Raw genomic sequence first — 21,387 nt, 5'->3', positions numbered from 1 at the left:
TACCATTATATTACTTTTTTACTATTACTTTTACTATTAATTTACCATTCTATTGCCATTCATACTATTATCTTACCAATATCTTACCATTCTTACCTTTATCTCACCATTATCTTACATTATTCATCTGCTCTTATCTCCAATATATCTTCCCTGACCAAGCCCAGTGTCCTATACTTGTCCTTCAAAATAATATCTAGTTTATCTTCCTGAATCCATGTAAATGCCGAATCATTTCAATGCTCACTAGCATTCTGTATAACAAAATCTCACTGAACCGATGTTGCAGATCATTCTGTCTTTGATCTTACTACTGTGGCTCTACAGTAAGTTTTAATAGTCTAAGAAACATTTAGCATTGCACTGAAGTACAATCACAGCATTTTCACAGTGATGGCCCACATTTAATGTAACTAAATATTGTTTCCAATAAAAAATAGTCACCACTTTGCATTAGGCACTGCAACCTCCTCATGATAAAACTTTGAAGTGGCTGCTAGGAGGCAATCCATCTTTACATTTATTGAACAAGCAAATGAAACTGGTCACCCCATTGTGAGAAACAGCTGGACTTTGACTTAAAGGATTTAATATGCTTGTGTAACAATGGATACCCTTTAGTGTAGAGTATCCCTGCTTGGTTTGGTGAAAAAGCTGAAGGCTGCGGGTGGTGGAAAAGCCTACAAATATTGTGTAATGTTACAGTGAAAGCTGACTTCGTCTGAGAACAACTGTAAGAAAGTATTTCTTTTTTCCTCAACCTAACCTTTCACGCCCATTCATGCGCTGCTGATGGCATGCTGAGTGGGTTTTAGGTGTTGGCGTGAGAACTGGAAGGGCTGAACATCTCTATTATCCTGATCTAAATGTAACTGTCCTTCCTGCTGCTTTGGTTGCTGTAACTGAAAAATGTGTTTGCACAGCACAGCATGGGAATGCACCTGCTGATAAACTGAAAAGTACCAAAGAAAGCAGGATTATACTGGCCTCAGACCAGCTGAAAGTACTAAATAGGCCAAAATCCAGTTCACATTCCTTGTTCTGGGTGATGACTGATTTTCCCATTCTGTAATAAAACTCATTAGTCAGTAAAAAGCCCTTCTGCACTGTTATGTCATCACCACCCTACTACCTTTATGCCAGGTTTGTTTTTCTATCCCTTTGTCAAGCATTCTGTCCCCTTGTCAAGCATTTTACCAAACACCTGTGATACACCCATACTCATTATCCATAATCCAATCCATAATTGCTAATTTACTCTTTTTTACTAGCAAAACACCACTATAATAACACGGAGCGCTTCTGTAGAGTGACTTACACACTTTGACCCCCCACATCCAGTCATCCTGTGAACTCACACTCAGTCAGAGAGATAGTGGTGACATCAGCATATGTTGAGCGGTCGGGATCACTCTTGTCGTGTGGCCAGGCTGACGGCCAAGATTGGACAAGATTTTGGTTGCATAGTCTGGCGTAATGCCATTGTGAATGACCAAAAAAATTGTGAAGTCTGAGCTGGCCTTAAGTTGCTCCAATGAAGTCAAAAAGTTTCAAAGAATCCTTCTGTTTTTGTTTATATCAAAAAGATGCAAATAAATGGATACATAGATACTGTCAAAGAACAAATCTTTAAGTAAGGTCAGGTAACCCATTAATTTGTGCATTAAATATCAAAACAAGCAACAGCTTGTCCTAGCAACAATAAAAACAAAATATCCATATAGTGCAAGTTCAGTGGCAAATAAACAGTTTAATGTTTGTAGCCCTCATCCACCATCTCTCTTCCCTAGAACATGTAACTATACTCTAGGTCTTTGTTCCTTTGTCTAAAGTTACCATCTTGGGCCCTGACCGTGTCTCTGTATGATAGCTTGTGCGGCTGGGCTCTATATTGATAAAGCTGTGGAGCTGTTCGTGGTGCTGAAGCAGCACCAAGATTTCCAATTATGCACAGAACATTCGTCATATATATGCAATAATCTCTAACTACAAACTATGAATGCTCAATATTTGTAAAGTCTTTCTATCAGTACGTTTACAGCTCTACACATAGGTGTCACTTAAATGATAAAACCCTGCAGCATGAAGTTGCAGAATAGCCAGAGGATCATGGTACACTGTTGCCTGTATTTTTAAGCTGATTTAGAATGATTATCCAGTAGAGCTGCTGGTCATACAACTACAGACAAACCCCACTCTGTGAATTACAAATTTAAAGGGGACAGATGTAGATCATACTCTAGATTTTTTTGGTTGAAAATGAACTCTTGCTAATTAACAAATCAACTACAGGTTGGGTGAGTAAAAATGACTTTTTGAAGATGTGACTGGTGTGAACCTGAGCTCAAAACGCTTAGTCATTTTAATTACAAACCGTCTTTCTCTTTAGATCAACACAAGTCAAAGCAAATAGCCCTTAGTCAAGATGTGTTCAGTTAGAAACCTCAGACAAAACCACTAACACCTCCGAAGATCTTCTCAGATGACATAACTGAGTTATAAAAGCAGAGCACCTGGCATTTATGCACTTCCTTTGTTCTCTGCTGGTCTTACGAAAATCATACGCTTAATGATTACGTGCATGTGTCCATGCATGTATGCGCATGTACCTGGAGTTAATATCCACTTGCCCTCTTAGGTTGAAAGTAATTATCATTAAAGACAATTGAAAGATGAAAGGGTGCATGTCTGAAACCAGACATTTTGCTCTGACATTTCCTTCAGAGAAGAACTAAAATCAGGAATTAAACTACTGACACTAAATATCATTGGTTAATATATAGTGTGCTCATAGCAAATCTGTTTTTCCTCTAAAGCTTTGCAGGTTGAAAAAACTCCATTTGACAAGGAATCTCTTTTTTTCATGACCTTATTAAAGTGAGAATTAAATATGATTTTCCCATCACTTTCAAACCTTTTGTATACTGAACAATTAAAAAGTATTAAAAGATATCCTTGGTATTTCACCCAGAGTTCCCCAGTATTCAAATGTCACTTTTATCTCTGTGACACATGTCGGTTTTCTTTTCGGTGAAAGATTTATGGACATAGTAGTTTAACAGTGCTTCTGCCTGCGTCTCTCTAATCTCCGTTCACCTTTGCTCCACTGACAGGAAGTTGACCAATGTAAACATGACCTTGCAGCCGTTTTTACAATCTCCCCTCATGGTGAAATAGGAACCCCTCACGTGTAGCCTTCAACGTAAACTGTCAAAGCCTTCACACATACAAACACGTGTAGCCACACACACATAGCATGTTTATTTCAAGCATCTTTGGCTCTACTATCTTAATTGCAGCTATGAACAATCTTGCAAACAGGTACATTTTCTCATGAAGTATAACAGGATGGCAACTGGCCAAAGTTTGACTATTGAATAACACCTCAATTACCTGTCACATAACATGTTCCATGTGACTGGTAAGGGTTTTGTAATCTTCCTTTTGTGTGTCTTTTCCTTTTGCTCTTATTACACATGCAAGTTGGATCCAAACATACTTGGTTGACCCTGGGTTACATTCATGCATGGTTTTAAAACAGAAAAACCCACAAATCTTACAAAATAAATCACACTGCTTAAAGTCATCAGTGTGATAGCATTTTGCCTTGTGTAATGATAGAACTTTCACATGCACATTATGTTCTGGGTTTGGCCATGACTCTAAGACAGTATCCTGCTAAGCCTGTTACATTATACAAGAAAATTCCTTCTGATCAAGGTTTTTTTTTCCTGCAAAGACATTGCAATTTAGAAATTACATTTCCAAAATAACTTTAATGTGTCAAAATATGTCAGTCCTCTTAAAGTGGTGTTGTATGGCATACTTGTCAATAGTTGTCACACAAGATGCCAGTCAGCATGATCCCTAAAGTGAGAGACCAACTTAAGTGCCAGCCCAGGAAGTAAGGCTATGTACAGTGCTGTGAAAAGTTTCTGGCCCCTTCCTGATTATTTATTATTTTAGTTTTACATATTTGTCACACTTGAATTTTTCAGATCATTAAACTTTTTTAAAGATTTATTTTGGGCTTTTTGTGCCTTTATTTGGTAGAGGAGGACACTGGATAGAGTCGGAAACAAGGGCGAGAGAGTGGGGAGAGACATGCAGGAAAGGGCCACAGGCCAGATTCAAATCCAGACCACCTGTGTACATGGGGCGCAACTTAAACCACTTGGTCATCTGTGCCACAAATTTTATCAAACAAACAAACACATTTTAATATTAGACAAAGATAAACTGAGTAAATACAAAATGCAGTTGTTAAATGATGATTTCATTTATCTGTGGAAAGGCCATCAAAACCTACCTGGCTCTAAGTGAAAAAGTACTTGCCCTCTTGTTAAATCACGAATTACCTGGAATAACCACATTCTTTTGAGAAAGTTGAGTTCATTTTCACTACCCATACCCAGGCCTGATTACTGCTAGACCTGTTGAATCAAGAAATCACTTGAATAGAGCCTATCAGACAAAGGGAAGCAGGCTTAAAGATCTCAAAAAGCAACACATCATGGTGCTATCTAAAGAAATTCAAGAAAAGATGACAAACAAAGTCATTGGCATCTATCAGTCTGGAAGGTTTACAAAGCCAGTTCTAAGACTTTGATACTCCAGTGAGCCATGGTGAGAGCCATTTTCCACAAATGAAGAAAACTTGAAACAGTTCCAAGGAGTGGCTGGCCAACCAAAATTACTCAAAGAGCGCATCAGTGGCTCACCCAGGAGGTCACAAAAGAACCCAGAACATAATCTAAAGACCTGCAGGCCTCACTGGCCTCATTTAAGGTCAATGTTCATGATTTTGCTATAAGAAAGAGACTGGGCAGAAATGCCACCGCAGGAGAGCTCCAAGGCAAAAACCACTGCTGACCAAAAAAGAACACAAAGCCTTGTCTAACATTTGTCAACAGACATCTAGATGATCCCCACGACATTTGGGAAAATATTATGTGGACTAATGAGACAGAAGTTCTGTGGCATTACCTCAAACTATCTGTACATGCTTGAAAACCCTCCAGCATAACTGAATTAAAGCAACTCTGCAAAGAAGAGTGGGCCAAGATTCCTCCACAGTGATGTGAAAGACTCATTGCCAGTTATCTCCTTCCCACCTGTTAGGGGGCAACTACTCTTTCACTTAGGGCCAGGTAGGTCTTGATGGCTTTTTTCCCTTGATTTTTGAAATCATCATTTGAAAACTGCATTTTGTATTTACTCGGGTTATCTTTGTACAAAATTAAAACTTGCTGTAAGATCTAAGAAATTTAACTGTGAAAAATATGCAATAAAAGAAGAAAGAAATCAGGAAGGGGGCAAATACATCACTGCAGACAGGATCATTTGCGCCAATATAGAGGGTAAATGTATGCTATACTGATAAAATCCTCACTGCTTTACTATTCCACTTGCAAGGCACTTTGTTGTTGCACTACCTTGGCACACCACATACCTCAAACCTCAAACAACCCCATTTCAAAAATACTACCTTACCCCTTTAAGCATGTCATAACAGCAGTATCTTTCATCGGTTTATAGCTTTTTTAATCTTTAAGATTCAACAGGTCAAAACAAATTCATACAAAGATGTAATGTGATTTTCTTTAAAGGTATGAAATATTAAACTTTCCCTTACTCCACACCAGCTGCAGGCTTTGTATTGAGCGAAACTTTTGATTCAATTGTAGATCAACATCTGGAGGGGATGGAAGTGATACTCACTAACACAGATTTAGCAACAGAGAAGAAGCACAAACGCAAACATCTGGTGTGAAGTCTTCCTTCGGTGGAAAATCCCACACAATAAGGCACAAGCCTGCACACAAATCCACAGATCAGGTTACCATGGTTATAGATCCGGGTGGTAACTCTGTCCTCCAGCCTGCATATTCTAGGATGAGTTAAAATTACCACTACAATGTCTTTTTACTCCCTTATTCTCATTTTCTCAGACCTCCTTTTCTTTTTTTTACTTGTTCAATATCCTCTTTTAAAACATAATTTGAGATGTTATTTTGTGTGTATTAAACCTGCAGATTTCTCTGCTGTTACATAATCACACAAACTCCGTTTCAGTTCCCCCTACTTTTGCTTTAGCTCTCTGTGTTTTTCTTTCCGCTTGTCTGATGTCGTTTGTCTCTGCATGTGTGAGTACGTGTGTTTTCAACATCACCAGACAGAAAACACAGGGATGAGTAGACTGTTTCTGTCTCCCAGGCGTCATTGGGGAAAGAGGCATTTGAGGATGAAATGCTACCATGGCATGGCTCTTCTGGTGTTGGCTCATGCTTCATCAGAGTTTAAGTCACCCAGGGACTGCTGGGACATTTTCTCTCACGCTCAACATCTCAGAACTGACTCTCAGTACTGACACAGCCTTAGGCTGAGAAGCTCTGAGGTCACTCATGCTCTGTTTTCATGTGCTGTAACAAAAACCCAGGCTTTCTAGGGATTTTTAGTCCCATCATTACATAAATGTTTCATTATGATGTGGCTTATGTTGTTGTGTTTTTGGTGATCTTTTATTTAATTTGAGTTAACTTTAATATAAAATTTGTGCCACAAAAGGTAGTAGTACCTCCGCAATATTATGATTATAATGTAAGTAGATATTGGCAGATAATAGCATAGCTAGCTAATTATTAAAATCAGGCAACTAACAGCTTTAAGTTAATTATTGATATGAGGAGATTTAAAAAATTATGCTAGTATTTACATGTATCTAGAACGCGTGAATAGGTGATCGTTTGCTCTTGTCTGAACAGGGCATGAGGAATGCTGATGAATAAAGAAAAAGAGCTGACAGTGGATATTTACAGCTAATAAAGGCAGATTTTTATGGCTAAAATATCGGCTCTAAATATCGGCAGAACTTTTCATATCTGCCAATGAGATAATTCACTTTACGCTAGTATCTGCCGATACCAATATCATGCCAATAATATCGTGCATCCCTACTTAAAAGAGGCATTAAAATTTTCCCTGAGAAGGAATATGTTCAAAAAGAGGATTGACAAATTATTTTTCTTCTCATTCAATCTCTAGCACTACTACCAGAGAAGCAGCTACTGTGAAATTCAGGACTGATAACAGTGATTAGAATAACAATTTGGGAAATTAACAGTTGAATTTGATGTATATAAATTGTTATTAGAAGGCTCTCCTCTTCAACACCACCATTGCATGTCCTACAAACAGCATTTTGCTGAAGTTTACCTTAAATGGTAAGGTAATGGAATGAACATTTCCTTTCACATTTGACCCAAAAAAGGAAAATAAAATCTGACCAATAAAAAAAGCCTCTTTTCTGAATTATCACTTAGATGTTCTAGCTTGCCAACTTAAATTGATGCAACACATCAAACACACCTGCTACTGACATCAAGCAACATGTCTCATTTTTGTCAGTGGGCTGATGTGTGTCAGCAGGACAAATATTGACCAGTACCATGTTCAACCAGTCAATCAGTCCATCTCTAATCATTTTCACTGCAGGCTAGTGTGCACAGTGTCAGATACAGGATTGGGACAAGGGATCAGACTTCTGCCAGTCCCCCTAATGCTGGCCACACAATTGACAATTTTCAAATATTACATGGTTTTAAATGTGAGAGACATCAGACTTGAGGACACTTTCAAACGTTTTTTCACCTTTAATCCCCTGAACACACACTAGACGACTAAGCCAGACCGTCAGAACACTGAGACCACACACCTACCGACCTGCCAGCGACCTCGCATGATCATGACCTCAAAGTAAAAACAAACTGATTGCTGTCAATACCAACGGCTTGCTGTCCCTCCACCACAGGCTGCCCTGGCATGGGTTACAGGTGCTGCAAAAAATATAAAATGAGGAGAAGAATTAGGATGAAATCCTGCCTAGAATGAAATTTTGTTTTTTTGTTTATGTTTGTGAGCAGTGAAAGTACGATCCGGCTAGTGATGCTATCCGGTCTGCTCGCTCTCATTGGTTGTTATGGGTACTCTGTTGCAGGCACTACCATCTAGACTTGCAAATATCAAACATGTTTGACATTTATGATCCGGGTCTAGGAGGCTATGACGTGATTCGGAGCAGTAAAATGATCATATTGACACCACACACTTGAGGAATATTCAGACAAATAGTAGTTTGCAACCCGGGATACGCAACCACGCTCATCAGAGAGGCAAATCTTGCCTCAGATTGGGCTTAAAATCCTGTTGTATGTGGCCAGCCTAGAAGAGGCAAGTCGGGTCAGTGACCGCTATGGTGAACTGAGTTTTTTGGTTGACAGCTTAAACGGTCCTCTGTAGGGATGCACAGATGCATTGGTTTAACATCAGTATCCACCGATATCGGCCCGGTTTCCAAACAATGCCTGTTCATGTTTATGTGGCAGTAACAGATATCTGTTGCACTGTGTATTCTCTTATTGTACCTTTGCATTAATTGCTTGTGTTTCTTTTACTTTTTTGTAAAGCACTCTGTGACCTTGCTGTTCTTGAAAGGTGCTATATAAATAAACTTATTATTATTACCGATGTTAATCTCTTGTGTCAAATCAAATTCAGGCTGCCATCTGGTATGTTAAGCTGCTGAGTCAAAAAGAGGCTTTTTAAAGGACAGAAAAGGTGACCAGTTAGATAAACTCGTATCTGATTTCATGGTCAAATGTGACAGAAAATGTTGACATACTAGGAGTCTTTCACCAAAACAACTGTTTAAAAAAAATCAGTCTTAGCTAAATTGTTATTTCAAGCCTCAGTATTGGAATCAGCCTCTGCCTTAATTTTCAGTGTGTACAACTCTAATCTTCTTGCTGTTCATTTGCCTGCCTTTTGGAGTTTCTGTATCGGTGCTGTTAGTTCTTGACTTGATGAATGTAATTTTGTTGCCAGTAAGAAGAGTGATTGCCAAATCAACAAAAAAGGGGTTGGCATTTCAATCCTAAAGAAATGTCTTCTTCCAGCTTTACATGAACGTGCATGTGCAGTTTTTTCCTTGTAATAATGGAAACTACTTTATTATTGAATTTAAATTGCAGATATATTATATAAAAAGACAGTAGTTCTTTTCAAACATGTTTCATCAGTTCTTTGTTTTAATTGGTCATTTATGCATTTTAATGTTACTTTTTGGGGTAAAGACAAGAGGTTTTCTCAAGTTCCCCTTAACATCCTCCAGCACAGTAATGATCCATCCTCTTCAGTAAAGGATCAATTTCCAGTAAATCCATGTTGAACCTGACAGGGAAAGTAGCCTGACTCAACAACATTGCAAAGCTCATTTGAATCGCAGCTTTTCCTGTTTTAAGGCGTATCCTGGCTCTGTCCATCTGTTTGTTGTCTCTATCTCTGTCCTTTCATTTCCCCTTAAATGGGGGGTAAAATTCACTGCAGCATAATTAATTCTAGCTGCATCTTTAAATCCACATCTCATCTGAGAGTCTAAAGTAAACTCAACACATCAGCAGCGCTACACACTAACTTTTGCTTGTGATTAAATGCTGTCTGTCAAATTAACATATGTCTCACCTCCCTCCTCCTTACCCTTGACCCTCCTACCTCCTCCTCCTCTCTGCCTCTCCCCCGGTCTCCTCCTCTCTTTCCTATCTTCCTTTCTTCTTCTGCTCTCCTCTCCTCTCCCTCTCTCTCTTGCCCCTTCCACACAGATGCTCCCAGCCGCCCAGCTTGACAGGAGTGATGGGATGTGTCAACTAGGTATTACACTTATCCCAACATTTTTCACTGCAAGCAGAGGGTGGGAGAGGAGGTTGTGGGATAAAATAAATAGAAATAAATTTTAAAAAAGAGGAGAGGTGGTATCGGGGCACAGTGTTTGGGGTATAGGCTTCTACTGTTAATTTAAATTGTAACTCGTTGTTTGTGAACAACAGACAGTAAATGAACTTTTTTTTTTAACAACGTTTCAAGAAGTTCTTGGTGTTTTTTTATGTAAGAGCTCAGATCTTACATTTATAAAATTAATTAATTCTAGTTTTCAAAATATATTTGATGTGCATTCAGGGTAATTCTGAGACATGCTTGGGGATTTTTATGCATACAATATACTCTCACTAAAATTTAGGCTGACCTCTTCAGCTGCTCATTAATGCATATATCTAATCAGCCAATCACATGGCAGCAGCCATTGCATTTAGGCATGATCAAGATGATGTGCTGAAGTGTGCTGAATAGTGATTGTGAGTGTATATAATGACAAGAATATCTCATGTTAAATCAGTTTTGGGGATTAAACACTCACAAAAGATCTTTGTTCTTTTTCAAACATACATATCTAAAAACTAAGCATGAAAAGCAAAGTAATTTAACAATTAGACACCCTTAATGAAAACAGATTTGGCAAAAGAAGAAACACAGGCTTGTATTGGGAACTAGTTATACAAGTATTATATAAAATCAAGGTTGGTTTGTTAAGTTATTTCTCACTGATTTATGAAATGAATTTTTCAGTGAAGAAAATTTGGTGTTCAAGTCCAGTTTGATGCAGGAAACATGATCTTTCAGTAGGTTGTCCACCGACCTACTCTTATCTGTTCATGAGTTTTTCTTTGTTTAGAGGCTTATATTGACATTGAGATTGAGATTACCTTTGGCATTTACTCTTGTGTTGATTGGGAACAGTATCAGTAGAGCTTGGTACACATCTGTTCATCCGTTTATTATTGGTGTTGTTTTTTGACTAATAAAAAAAGCCAATGTACTTTTGAAAGCTTATTTAATAACCAGCCAGAACAACCCGGGTGCTTTTATTGTGAAAGGCTGCTTGACCTACATGAAGTTACATTCCTCTGAAACTCTGATACAGCAATTTAAAACAAAAAAAAAAGGTTTCTTTTATCGATCTGGTAAGCAATCCATGGATCTGTTTGGATTGGATTTAATGTGTTTGGATGAAATCTATGGATTTGGATCAAACAGATCCTTTTAAAATAAATAAATAAAAACACTGTGACAGTCTGGGGCTCTGAGTTGAGAAAAGTAAAACGTTAATGTTGATTTGCATTGAATATGAGCAGAATTTACATATTAACTGTTATCTGTTAAATTAATGTCTGTGTTAATGGATTAACAGTTACATTTTTGATGATGAATGCCTTTCTCTGAGTTTCAGTGTTTGAGTTACAGTGGGATGTGGTTGCTGTGCTGACTAATGCAGTCTACCTCAGTGAACCTCAACATGATGATATTGTCCCAAAAACAAAACATTATTGTTTCTGTTAAATACAGTGAACAGGATGTCAGAGATATCATCTGAGAGCTTGATTTACCTACTCTGTGAATCGCGTCTTTAAAGAAGAAATATTCCTTCCCTGTTGTACACTAACTTAGATTTATTTGGCTTTGGTGATAGATTATTTGTTTGGTTGGGGATATGGTCTTTATTCTTCATGAAGTCTCCTTAATCATGTTTCCATTTATTTCTCAAGAAATTTCTAAGTTCAATTTTGAAATAACAAAGATCTTATACAGTATAGACTACACTTTAAGCATTTATGAAATCTGCTGGTAAACTGATTTAAGTATTTAGATGGGATTTACAAACGGGAAATGAAAGTCCAATCCAAATCCAACTAATCTACAGTGGAAAATTAGAGAGAAGTTCCCAGGACTTTGTTAGCTTTTGGCTAGTTTTAATAACTCTGTCGTGTTGGTACTGGCTTTGATTCAGGCTGTCGGAAGACGGAATTATATAAAGCAATGCTGTAAGATACTTTTACTGAAACTTCTGTTTTTATGCTTTATGAGAGCGTGGTCTGCAGAGGCATTCAGTATTGTATTTATCTAACCAATAGTGCATCAATCTGCGCAAAATCAATTTCAAGCAGACATAAAGCATCGTTTTGTGCAATTATTAATCCAATGAAAAATTAATGATTAAACAGATGGTCAGTCCCTGAAATGCTGGGACGGAGGAGGGGGGGCCAATAAAAGTAGCCATCCTGATTTGTGCTGCAAGAGTTCCCAGAATAATTCGCAGGTAGCTCACTGCACAAAGTGGAAGGCCACTTTTAACTGCATTTTCCCCTTATTGTGGGAATTGCATCTAAAAAAGCGACACAAACATGGCCAAGATACAGCACCAGAATGGCAGCATACAGTAACAGCTTTAAATTCCTTAAATAGTCTTTGCTGTATCATCTAGTCCAGTGATTTCTAACCTTTTTTCCTTTGGACCCCCTACTCATATCTAATTAAAGCCCCCCTCCATTTTTTTAACTTTACACTAACATGTTTGTTCATCTTTTAGATTACTACTACATTATGTTTCTAATCATAGTTAAAAATATATAAATTTGACAATGTCAGAGCAGACAGGGACACACGGCCCCTTTAGGGGTGCCTGGACCCCAGGTTGGGAACCACTGATCAAGTCTAGTGTTTCAAACCTTTGTCCTCAGATAAATGTTTTAGTAGTTATGGCAGCAGCACAGTCATAGCCACCTCCATGACAAGACACACCTCCTAACAATGATAGAAACTAAGTACTTGTGTGGCTTTAAAAACTATTAGAAATATTTTAGCCAATGCAAGTACTCAACTGAAAACATATAAAACATAGAAGAAGTCATTCTTTAAATTACTTTAGTCATTTCAGCATGAAAATTCTACATGTTGGACCATAAGCAGTCCTAATAATCCTAATTTTTATCTAAGAAAGATGAATGATCAATTCTTATTTTGGTTCATTTTGACTTTTTTTCCTGTCAAAAAAGTGGCTTAAAAATTGTAAAATTTTACTGTTTTAAAACAGTTTCTGCTCATGCATGTACAAGCTTCTCTTCTCTGTCCTAAAGGGTGAACAGATGCATGAAACTAAATAAAAACAGCTCTCATGATATTTAGTCTATTAGATTTGTCAGATATCTGAGTGACAGCTCCCAATGCTGATATCTTGGCAACATTTCACTTTTCTTATTTGTGACTCTCCTACCTTTAGTGTGTGACAGTTAATAATGATACATGAAAAGAAAAATGAACCTACTTTTCCAAAAGGTTCTCCTGTGACAGCCAGAGAACGGGGATGCTCAGTATGTTGTTTTTTACAGGAACAAAAGTTAAATATAAAACCACAACTACAAAGAGGCAGAACCAGCCCTGACATTGTCCTTCCTCTCCTCCCACTGCACCCTTTTCAACATCTTCCTCCATCTCTCCATTTTTAAAACTCTTGTCCTCTTCTCTACCAATTTACTCTACATTTTTCACTCTTTTTTTCCCCTTACCCTTTACATATCATCCTGTGTCTGTATTTTTCCTTTCACCTCTCTTTTTGAGTTTATGAGGCTATGACTGATGTAGGCAGCAATTAACCATTTATTGCTGAGAATTGTAGTCTTTTTTTCATTATTTGTTTGGTTCCACTGAATCAAATTTGTCCTTTGTCATTTCTACAAGACTTTTAATTTTTAGTTTTGTCTGAATAATCCTGTAATATCCCTTCTTTCCCCCAAAGGTTACTTAAGATTGATACATAATCAGAAAAATGATCAGCAGTTCTCACTCTAGATTGATTAATCACCTTGTCCGGCTACAAAGGTTAAAACATATAGTGTAAATAATCCTTTGTAATCTGCTCAGTTACCAAATGAACCACAACAGCTCAAAGAAACTTCAAACAAAGAAAAGCACACACATTTTTCCGAAAACAGAATGTCATTTTGTCCTAATTAATAAACGTTTGCCGTAAATATTCTTCAGCTTTCCAGAAAAGAATAAGTCAATAAGCAGGCTAGTTTGGATAAACAAACAATCAAAGTTATTAAAAGAGACATTTATGTCTCTCCGTTTGTCTGTTTTCTTTTTTTCCAAGCAGGTGAGGCAGTCCTGGACGATGTAATTGGACTGAAGGATTCGTCTGCAGTTTTCACATCAGTGCGAGACAGAGGAGGGACAGGAAGAGAAGAGGAAGACGAGGAGGAGGGGGAGGACAACAAAGACACAAGGATGGGCGTAGGGAAGAACACCACCTCCAAGTCAATGGACGGCAGTAGTGAGGGAGGACGATATGAAGAGGAGAGCAAGCATGGGGCAGATTTCTACCCCATTCCGGTATGCATTAACTATTATAAGAAAGACGTTGTGGGCATGCCCAAAGGAATTTAATACAGCTAAACACAAACAAAAATGGGTTTGGTCTTTATTCACCCAACCTTATAATTACTGCTGTAATCCTCCTCCTCTACACGTTTTCAGCTCTTTCTTTGACTTGCAAGCTCGGATCTGGCATCACTTTTCCTTGGAATGCTTTAGTAAGCAGCAGGCCTGAGTACACACACACAATCTGTACAACCCAGAGCCTGTTGGTGCATGCTGCTACTGCCCCTCCATTCATCAGTTTCTTTTATTTATTTTCGAAACACTAGGCCAAAGCATTGTTACACCAAGAAGCCAAAGAGACCATGGATTTGGTAACCAAAAGAAAACTTTACATAAAACTGTTTTCTTAACTAAATCCAATGGTTTGCAGGTTGGTATTTTAAAGTTTTATTAATTAAGATAAATAATGACAGGATTATTTTTTTTATCACAATAAACCGCATGCTCCTTTTAGTACACTTTGGTTAAGCCATTGCATCGTCTCCCTGCAGCCACAGTGATGTTAAAAAAGAACGCCACTGCTCTTTGAAGTTTCATTTGACTTAAAATAAAAACCACACTGCTCATTGGACAAGTCAAAAATCACCTGCACCTTGTGATATCAAATATTAACCTTTATTACTGTTCCCTTATTTCATTTTCAATTTCCATGGTTTAGTTCATGTCATAACCTTTTATCTACCCGAAGTTCCATATTTTCTTTCAAAATAAGGGCAGGTCTGTTTTAAACCAGGATATCTAAGATGGTACACAAATCCACAGTTTTAAATGAATATATGATAGCAACTTTAGTCCCATGAGTATCAAGTCAGACATGGAGAGGTTAGCCTCAACTTCCCTTTGATATGCACAATAGGATAGACTCAGTTAAAATGAATATGCTTCCCGATTGCTTTATTCCTTTCAATCTTTACCAGTTGAGGTCTCTCCAAAACAATTTAATGACTGGGATAAGTGGATTTCAAGGGATTTTAAAAGACCAAGAATCCAGTTCAGAATGTTGCAATTAAGAAAAGAGAAGGGGGGGTAGATCACCACCATGCTTGATAGACTACTACAAGGCAGCATAATTAAGGCCTTTAGCATGCTGCTGTTAATAGAGTATACAGCAAAGTGGAAGGACCTGGAAACCTTACAGTTAGAAATACCTGTACAATCCTTACTTGGCAGTAAAACCTTATATGAGAAACACATTAAGAGCTTAAATCAATGTGCAAAGCTCCCTCTCAGACTCTGGTCAACAGAATGTAAATCATCATCACTTGAGAGATAGTCCAGACAGCTAAGGTGGATAGCGTTTGATCCAAACTTTATACCAGCAAGAAAGGTTTAAGAACTGGTATCGATCTGGTATTACTTCTTACTGCTCAATCTCCTCAAATGGAGAACTTTAAGAAAATATCAGAAAAATCTTATGTGGAAAAAATGTTTTTAGATACCTGCTAATTGGGCTCACTTTAATAATGAGATAAAAATGAGACTGATTTTTCTTTTTTAACTATTTATTTGGGGAACGTTGCTGCTCACTTTTCAGCACAGGATAAGTATCTAATAAACTTACTACTAGCAGCTAGCAAAAAAGCAGTAAGGAGAAGGTGGTTGCAGCCCATATCTCCAACAGAGACTGACTGGATAGATATTGAAACTGGTGTTGAAAATATGGCAAAAATGACTTTTTCGCTTAATCAAAGGGGAGGGAAATTTTCACAAGATGATTATAATGGTTAGTTTACCATTATATGAACTGGCGTGTGCTGAGATAGATGGTTGACCAACTTTTTGTTTGTATTGTTACATTGTTCTTATCTGTTCATAAAAATGCAAACTAAAATAAAGTGTAAAAAAACATGTAAGTGCAAATTACTGGAATTTCAACATTTGAATATTTCAATTAACTACAGAGAAGTAGTAAACCCTGACTATAAATATAATGCTTTGACAGCCCTACTAATTATGTGTCATTTTTAGTATGTTGTGGTCAAAGCAGCAGTAATGTTGGTACTACAGTTAAATTTTTAACACTTTGAATTGTTTTAAAAGCACATGGTATCCATAAAGTATAAATCTCTGTTATATTAATGATCAATAGTATTGGAAAGAACAAAGTCGTTAAAAAATACATCAGGTACATAGGAGAGAAATGAATTCAGCAAAACGGACAGCAGTTTTCTGGTAATTAAAAACAAGAAAAAGTTGACATCGCACACTGAAGATTTCTACAGTACTTTTGTTACCATGGTACTGACACAGGTATTTAATTTTTACTTGTAACATATTGAATTTTAAAATTCTTGTACTGTGATGGCCAGTGTAGGGACCCAGCTGACTGTTTTATCTAAGCTGGTGATTAATTCTGCTTATTCTTGCAGCAGGATGACATTTTCTGCGAGTTTTTCAGCCAAATAACTTCTATAACCCCTTGTGTGGAAACTGTCCAGAGCAATTTTGCAGTCTTTGAAAATTAGCAATAAGCAGATTAACCTAGTGAAGAATGTAGCCACTATAGATAGCCAGATGTCTGTGTCAAGAGTTTGTGAAGATCAGTGTGCTTTAAAAAGCCACCAAACTGACTCTGGGATGTGCAGAAACAACTATATATAAGAAAAATTAACAAAACACTAAAAAAATTCATTAATTGCACCTTGCTTCATTTCATTGATCGTACAACTGTCCACATTTTTTAATTGATTGTAAACAATCAATTAAAAGGACACAATGTGCCCTAAGCCTTTATCTTCTTCCCATAACTTCCCTCCTCTACAAAGAAAGAAATACACTCTGTGTAATACACACACATAAAGGAAAATAACCTTGAATGTTCAGTTTAATATAAATCTAATTCTGTATAAAACAGATGAGCACTATGATCTTCATGATCATTTCATTGTCTTCAACAACAATCTTTCTCATACTTAATGTCTCGCATGCTGTGAAATGGATTTACAAGGGGGAAAAAAATCTTTTGAAAAGTACAAAGCATTCTGAAAATAGAAATAAAGACAGAGATGGTGAGTGAGTCTAATCAGTGCAAAGGAAATTGAATATGAAACGTGCCTCGTATTTAATACACTTGTGTTTACCAGTTAGGCATTGTAGGGAGATGTTTGTGCCCCAATTGACCCTGAAGTTTCACGTTTGGGTCCAACATTTGGTCAAAACTCTGCTGCACAGTCTTTACACTAGTAAACTCAGTAGACACAGTCAAGCATGTAAACATTTGAATAATGTATGAATACATTTAGAGGTATTTCCTTTTCCTCAGGAGTAAAGTGTGGCTGTACATTACATTATACATACATTTAAATCTTGGCAGTAGAAGCATCTTAATGGTAGCCTGTCTTTCCTGGCAGGTTAAGGGTGTTTGAATGCTTTAGTCTCCTTGCATCTTGTTGGGAAAATGTTTGTATACCTCAGGTTATTATGTTTTGGTCTTTTTTGATTCACATCACTACTCTGGTGACTGAAATCCTTTCAGATTTTCAGGGTTTTACATTTTTTAAAACAAGAGTCAGCATTCATATGTTTACACTAAGATTGGATTTTTTTTTTTTTTGAAACTTTTGAACTTTTTCAACACCCTTTGCTTTTAACAATACAGTATCTTTTCTTTTTACATTGATGATACCAAAAGTACTAAAGTTCTGAAAGAAACAACAGATATACAGTCTGAGTTTCAACCAAAATCTGCTGCAAGTGGAGAGAGAGAGTGCAGAGAAGTGGGTGATCAGATTGAGAGAGCAGTTTTCAGCAATGTGTTGGCTATTTTCGGAATCTTTCACAGCACTCTGAACAACTGAGAAACATACAAACACCTCTACTCAGACACTAAAGCAAGTACAGGATTTTGTTTGATTGGTGCAGAAGATGTGCATCTTTCTACGTGTTGCATCTCTGCTCTGCACACTTTCACAAGCTCTTCACCGCTGTTTCATCTACCAGTTAGCTAATGCATTTTACCAAGCTTCTGCAGTGTTTCCTAAAGATGCACACATTAACTTTAGTATTGTTTCAGATGGAAAGATAAGAAAGAAGACAGCCATTTCTCCTGCACCTTTTTTTACCTCCCACAAGCACTGACATCCATACAGTATCCTGAGAAAACTGGAAGATGCTAGGACTGGGTTAAAAAAAAACAATTCTCTGATTTGGATGAATTCTCGCTTTTTAGTTAGGATATCTACTCATATAACCCACATATAGATCTTCATAGCTAGGCATGCTCCATTTCCTGACTGCTCCTTGCGCTACCAGTCTCAGCCATATGTTGCTAATGCAGTTTGAAACTTGACCTGCACTCACCTCTAAAAGCCTTTGATTTGATTCCTACACCAAGGGATTTTTCTTTGGATATCTGGTGTGTGCTATCAGTGCTAGCTTTGTAGTGTAGGCATACACAAGATGTGCCATATGAATGTAGAATATAATGTAAATATTACTAGTTTGGGATCATTTTTGATGCAAACCTTGATATTTTTAATCATGAACCTGGTTTAAACGTTCTTTGTACTATATCCGACTTTTGTTCTCTAATCTCTAATGTCCACTTTTAGCCAGATTTGGCCCTTTTTCACCCATTTTTGTCAGGTTTTTTAACCACTTTTTGACCCTTTCTCCAGCCATCTTCCTCCGCTTATCCGAGATCGGGTCATGGGGGCAGCAGCCTAAGCAGGGAAGGCCAGACTTCCCTCTCCCCAGCCACTTCGTCCAGCTCTTCCCGGAGGATCCCAAGGCGTTCCCAGGCCAGCCGAGCAACATAGTCTCTCCAGCGTGTCCTGGGTCTTCCCCAGGGCCTCTGCCCAGTGGGACCTGCCCAGAACACCTCACCAGGGAGGCGTCCAAGAGGCATCCGGACCAGATGCCCAAGCCGCCTCATCTGGCTCCTCTCAAAGCGGAGGAGCAGCGGCTCTACTCCGAGTCTCTTCCGGATGGCCGAGCTTCTCACCCTATCTCTAAGGGAGAGCCCAGACATGCCTGTCGATTTCCCGCTCCATTCTTCCCTCACTCGTGAACAAGACCCCAAGATACTTGAACTCCTCCACTTGGGGTGGGAATCTCATTCCCAACCTGGAGAGGGCATTCCACCCTTTTCCGACTGAGGACCATGGCCTCAGATTTGGAGGTGCTGATTCTCATCCCAGCCGCTTCACGCTTGGTTGCAAACCGTTCCAGTGAGAGCTGAAGGTCACGGCCTAATGAAGCCAACAGAACCATATCATCTGCAAAAAGCAGAGACCTAATCCTGAGGCCACCAAACCGAACGCTCTCAATGCCCTGGCTGCGCCTAGAAATTCTATCCATGAAAGTTATAAACAGAACCGTGATAAAGGACAGCCCTGGTAGAGTCCAACACGCACCGGAAACGAATCCGACTTACTTCCGGCAATGCGGACCAAGCTCTGGCACCAGTCGTACAGGGACCAAACTGCCCTTATCAGGGGGTCCAGTACCCCATACTCCCAGAGCACCCTCCACATGATTCCTCATGGGACACAGTCGAATGCCTTCTCCAGGTCCACAAAACACATGTAGACTGGTTGGACAAACTCCCATGCACCCTCCAGGACCCTGCCGGGAGTGTAGAGCTGGTCCACTGTTCCACGACCAGGACGAAAAACCACATTGCTCCTCCTGAATCTGAGGATCGACAAGGAACCCAAGGACGCTTTACAAGAACACATAAGACATGGACAGACTATGTGAGAGATAGGATGAATGTAAGAGGTTGTTTAGTGAGGACTGTAGGCTGTGGTGAACAGGTGGTGCTCAAGACTTTTTTTAAAATGTCCAAAGATGAAGCACTACAAATGTCTGCAGGCCGAGTGTTCCAGAGGTGGAAGCTGTAGTGCTGAAGTACTTTTTTTTTTTTTTTAACCAATTTTTGACATTTTTAAAACTATTTCAACCCATTCTTGCCATTTTTCACCCATTTTTCTCTTTTCACAATTATTCAGTTATTCACTCTATGTCCAAAAATGTTGTCTCAGTTTCTTCTTTTTTATTTTCTGACATCCTGACATACCATATGTGCACATCATTGCCTAGCTATAGAGTCTAACTTAACTTTCCTAATAGTTCAGTGTCCACATTACTAACATTTTGTTTTTATAAAAGGGGTTTACCTTTTTAAAAAGGCTATATTGTACTTCAGCATAAATAAATGAAATTCATTTTTGTTACTTTGATAAGAGTGGTTATTATTCAGGTTGGAAATAGTATGTGGTTATCACAGCTTAACTTTACTGCTAACCATGGTTTTGCTGACCTCCATGGGCCCCTGCTTTGACTGGGCCCCTGAAAGCTCTCCCTTTATCCCCCCTTATGAGCGGCATTGGTAAAATTATCTCAGATTTCACATTGCTTGTCTTTCCTGTTATTTTATCAGCCGATTAATAATGTGTAAGATCTGTGTGCGTCATCTACAGTATGCTTAGGTCCAGAATGCTTTTTCACATTGTAATTAAGATTGCCTTATCTATCACTGCATTGACTGAAATAAGATATTAAAAATCTAAGCTGTTTGTGTGTTTGTGTGATAAGGTTGTGGTCAATGGAGTGGGCGGGGCCAGTGGAGACCAGGATACTGAGAACACAGAGCTGATGGCCATCTACACTAAAGAGAATCAAGGAGCAGAAAAGGTAAACCTAAATGAAAAATAAATATAGAAAGATTAACCACATATATATTTTTTTTCTTCTTTTCTTTTTCTTTTTTTACTGGAAGTATTATTTTAGTCCAGAGTGAGCTTCTATATGAGGAGACTGACACATAGTCACATGGTTTACAAAAGCTTACTCATAATCACATATGTGAGAATCCCTCACCTTTTCCCCACAGCAGTAAAGATGTAATCCTAGTGTTTTCAGCCTAAGTACAGTTAGCAACAATCTAGGTCACCATAGCAACAACAACATGTGTGGTTTAATACTACAGCAGGCACACCAACTGCTATATCAGTTAACAATGCAATCAAACAAGCATGCGTTGTTCCGTTACAGAAGTCATGTGGGGTGAGTAGTTTTCCACACATAAGAACAGGTTTTCATGCTGACAGATTAAAAAATAAAACCCCGTTTCCTCGGAAATGCTAACTGTCACTGCTCTGATTTATTTGTTCTTGTGCTACTTCACATTAAAATCTTTGTTGGGTTTTCTCTGTTGTAGGTTTTGAAATTGAAGCAGAGGCTGTGGAAAATGCTCAGTTTGAGTCAACAGCTCTCATAAAGCAGCGAGGAGAGTAAACAGTGAGGCTGATGTCACTCAGATAAATTGTCCCAAGTGTT

At 38.2% G+C, this 21,387-nt stretch overlaps 1 protein-coding gene across 4 annotated transcripts in view; it reads left to right on the top strand.

Moving 5' to 3' along the window:
- The window catches only part of slc23a2 (solute carrier family 23 member 2), a 59,191-nt gene that overhangs the window by 12,951 nt on the left and 24,853 nt on the right, over nucleotides 1-21,387 (top strand). Inside the window, exons 2-4 of one of the 4 annotated variants that reach the window (XM_041787081.1) lie at nucleotides 9,657-9,705; nucleotides 13,823-14,058; nucleotides 20,644-20,742. In XM_041787081.1, the coding sequence (XP_041643015.1) occupies nucleotides 9,657-9,705; nucleotides 13,823-14,058; nucleotides 20,644-20,742 (384 nt within the window). Of the gene's footprint in view, nucleotides 1-9,656; nucleotides 9,706-13,819; nucleotides 14,059-20,643; nucleotides 20,743-21,387 lie in introns of all 4 variants that reach the window. The other 3 variants (XM_041787080.1, XM_041787084.1, XM_041787082.1) reach the window with 3 other exon arrangements.

The sequence above is a fragment of the Cheilinus undulatus genome, linkage group 5, assembly GCF_018320785.1.
Source record: "Cheilinus undulatus linkage group 5, ASM1832078v1, whole genome shotgun sequence".
Classification (NCBI taxonomy): Eukaryota; Metazoa; Chordata; class Actinopteri; order Labriformes; family Labridae; genus Cheilinus; species Cheilinus undulatus.
The sequence above is the reverse complement of the archived record's forward strand: the minus strand, read 5'-3'. Positions and strand labels throughout refer to the sequence as shown.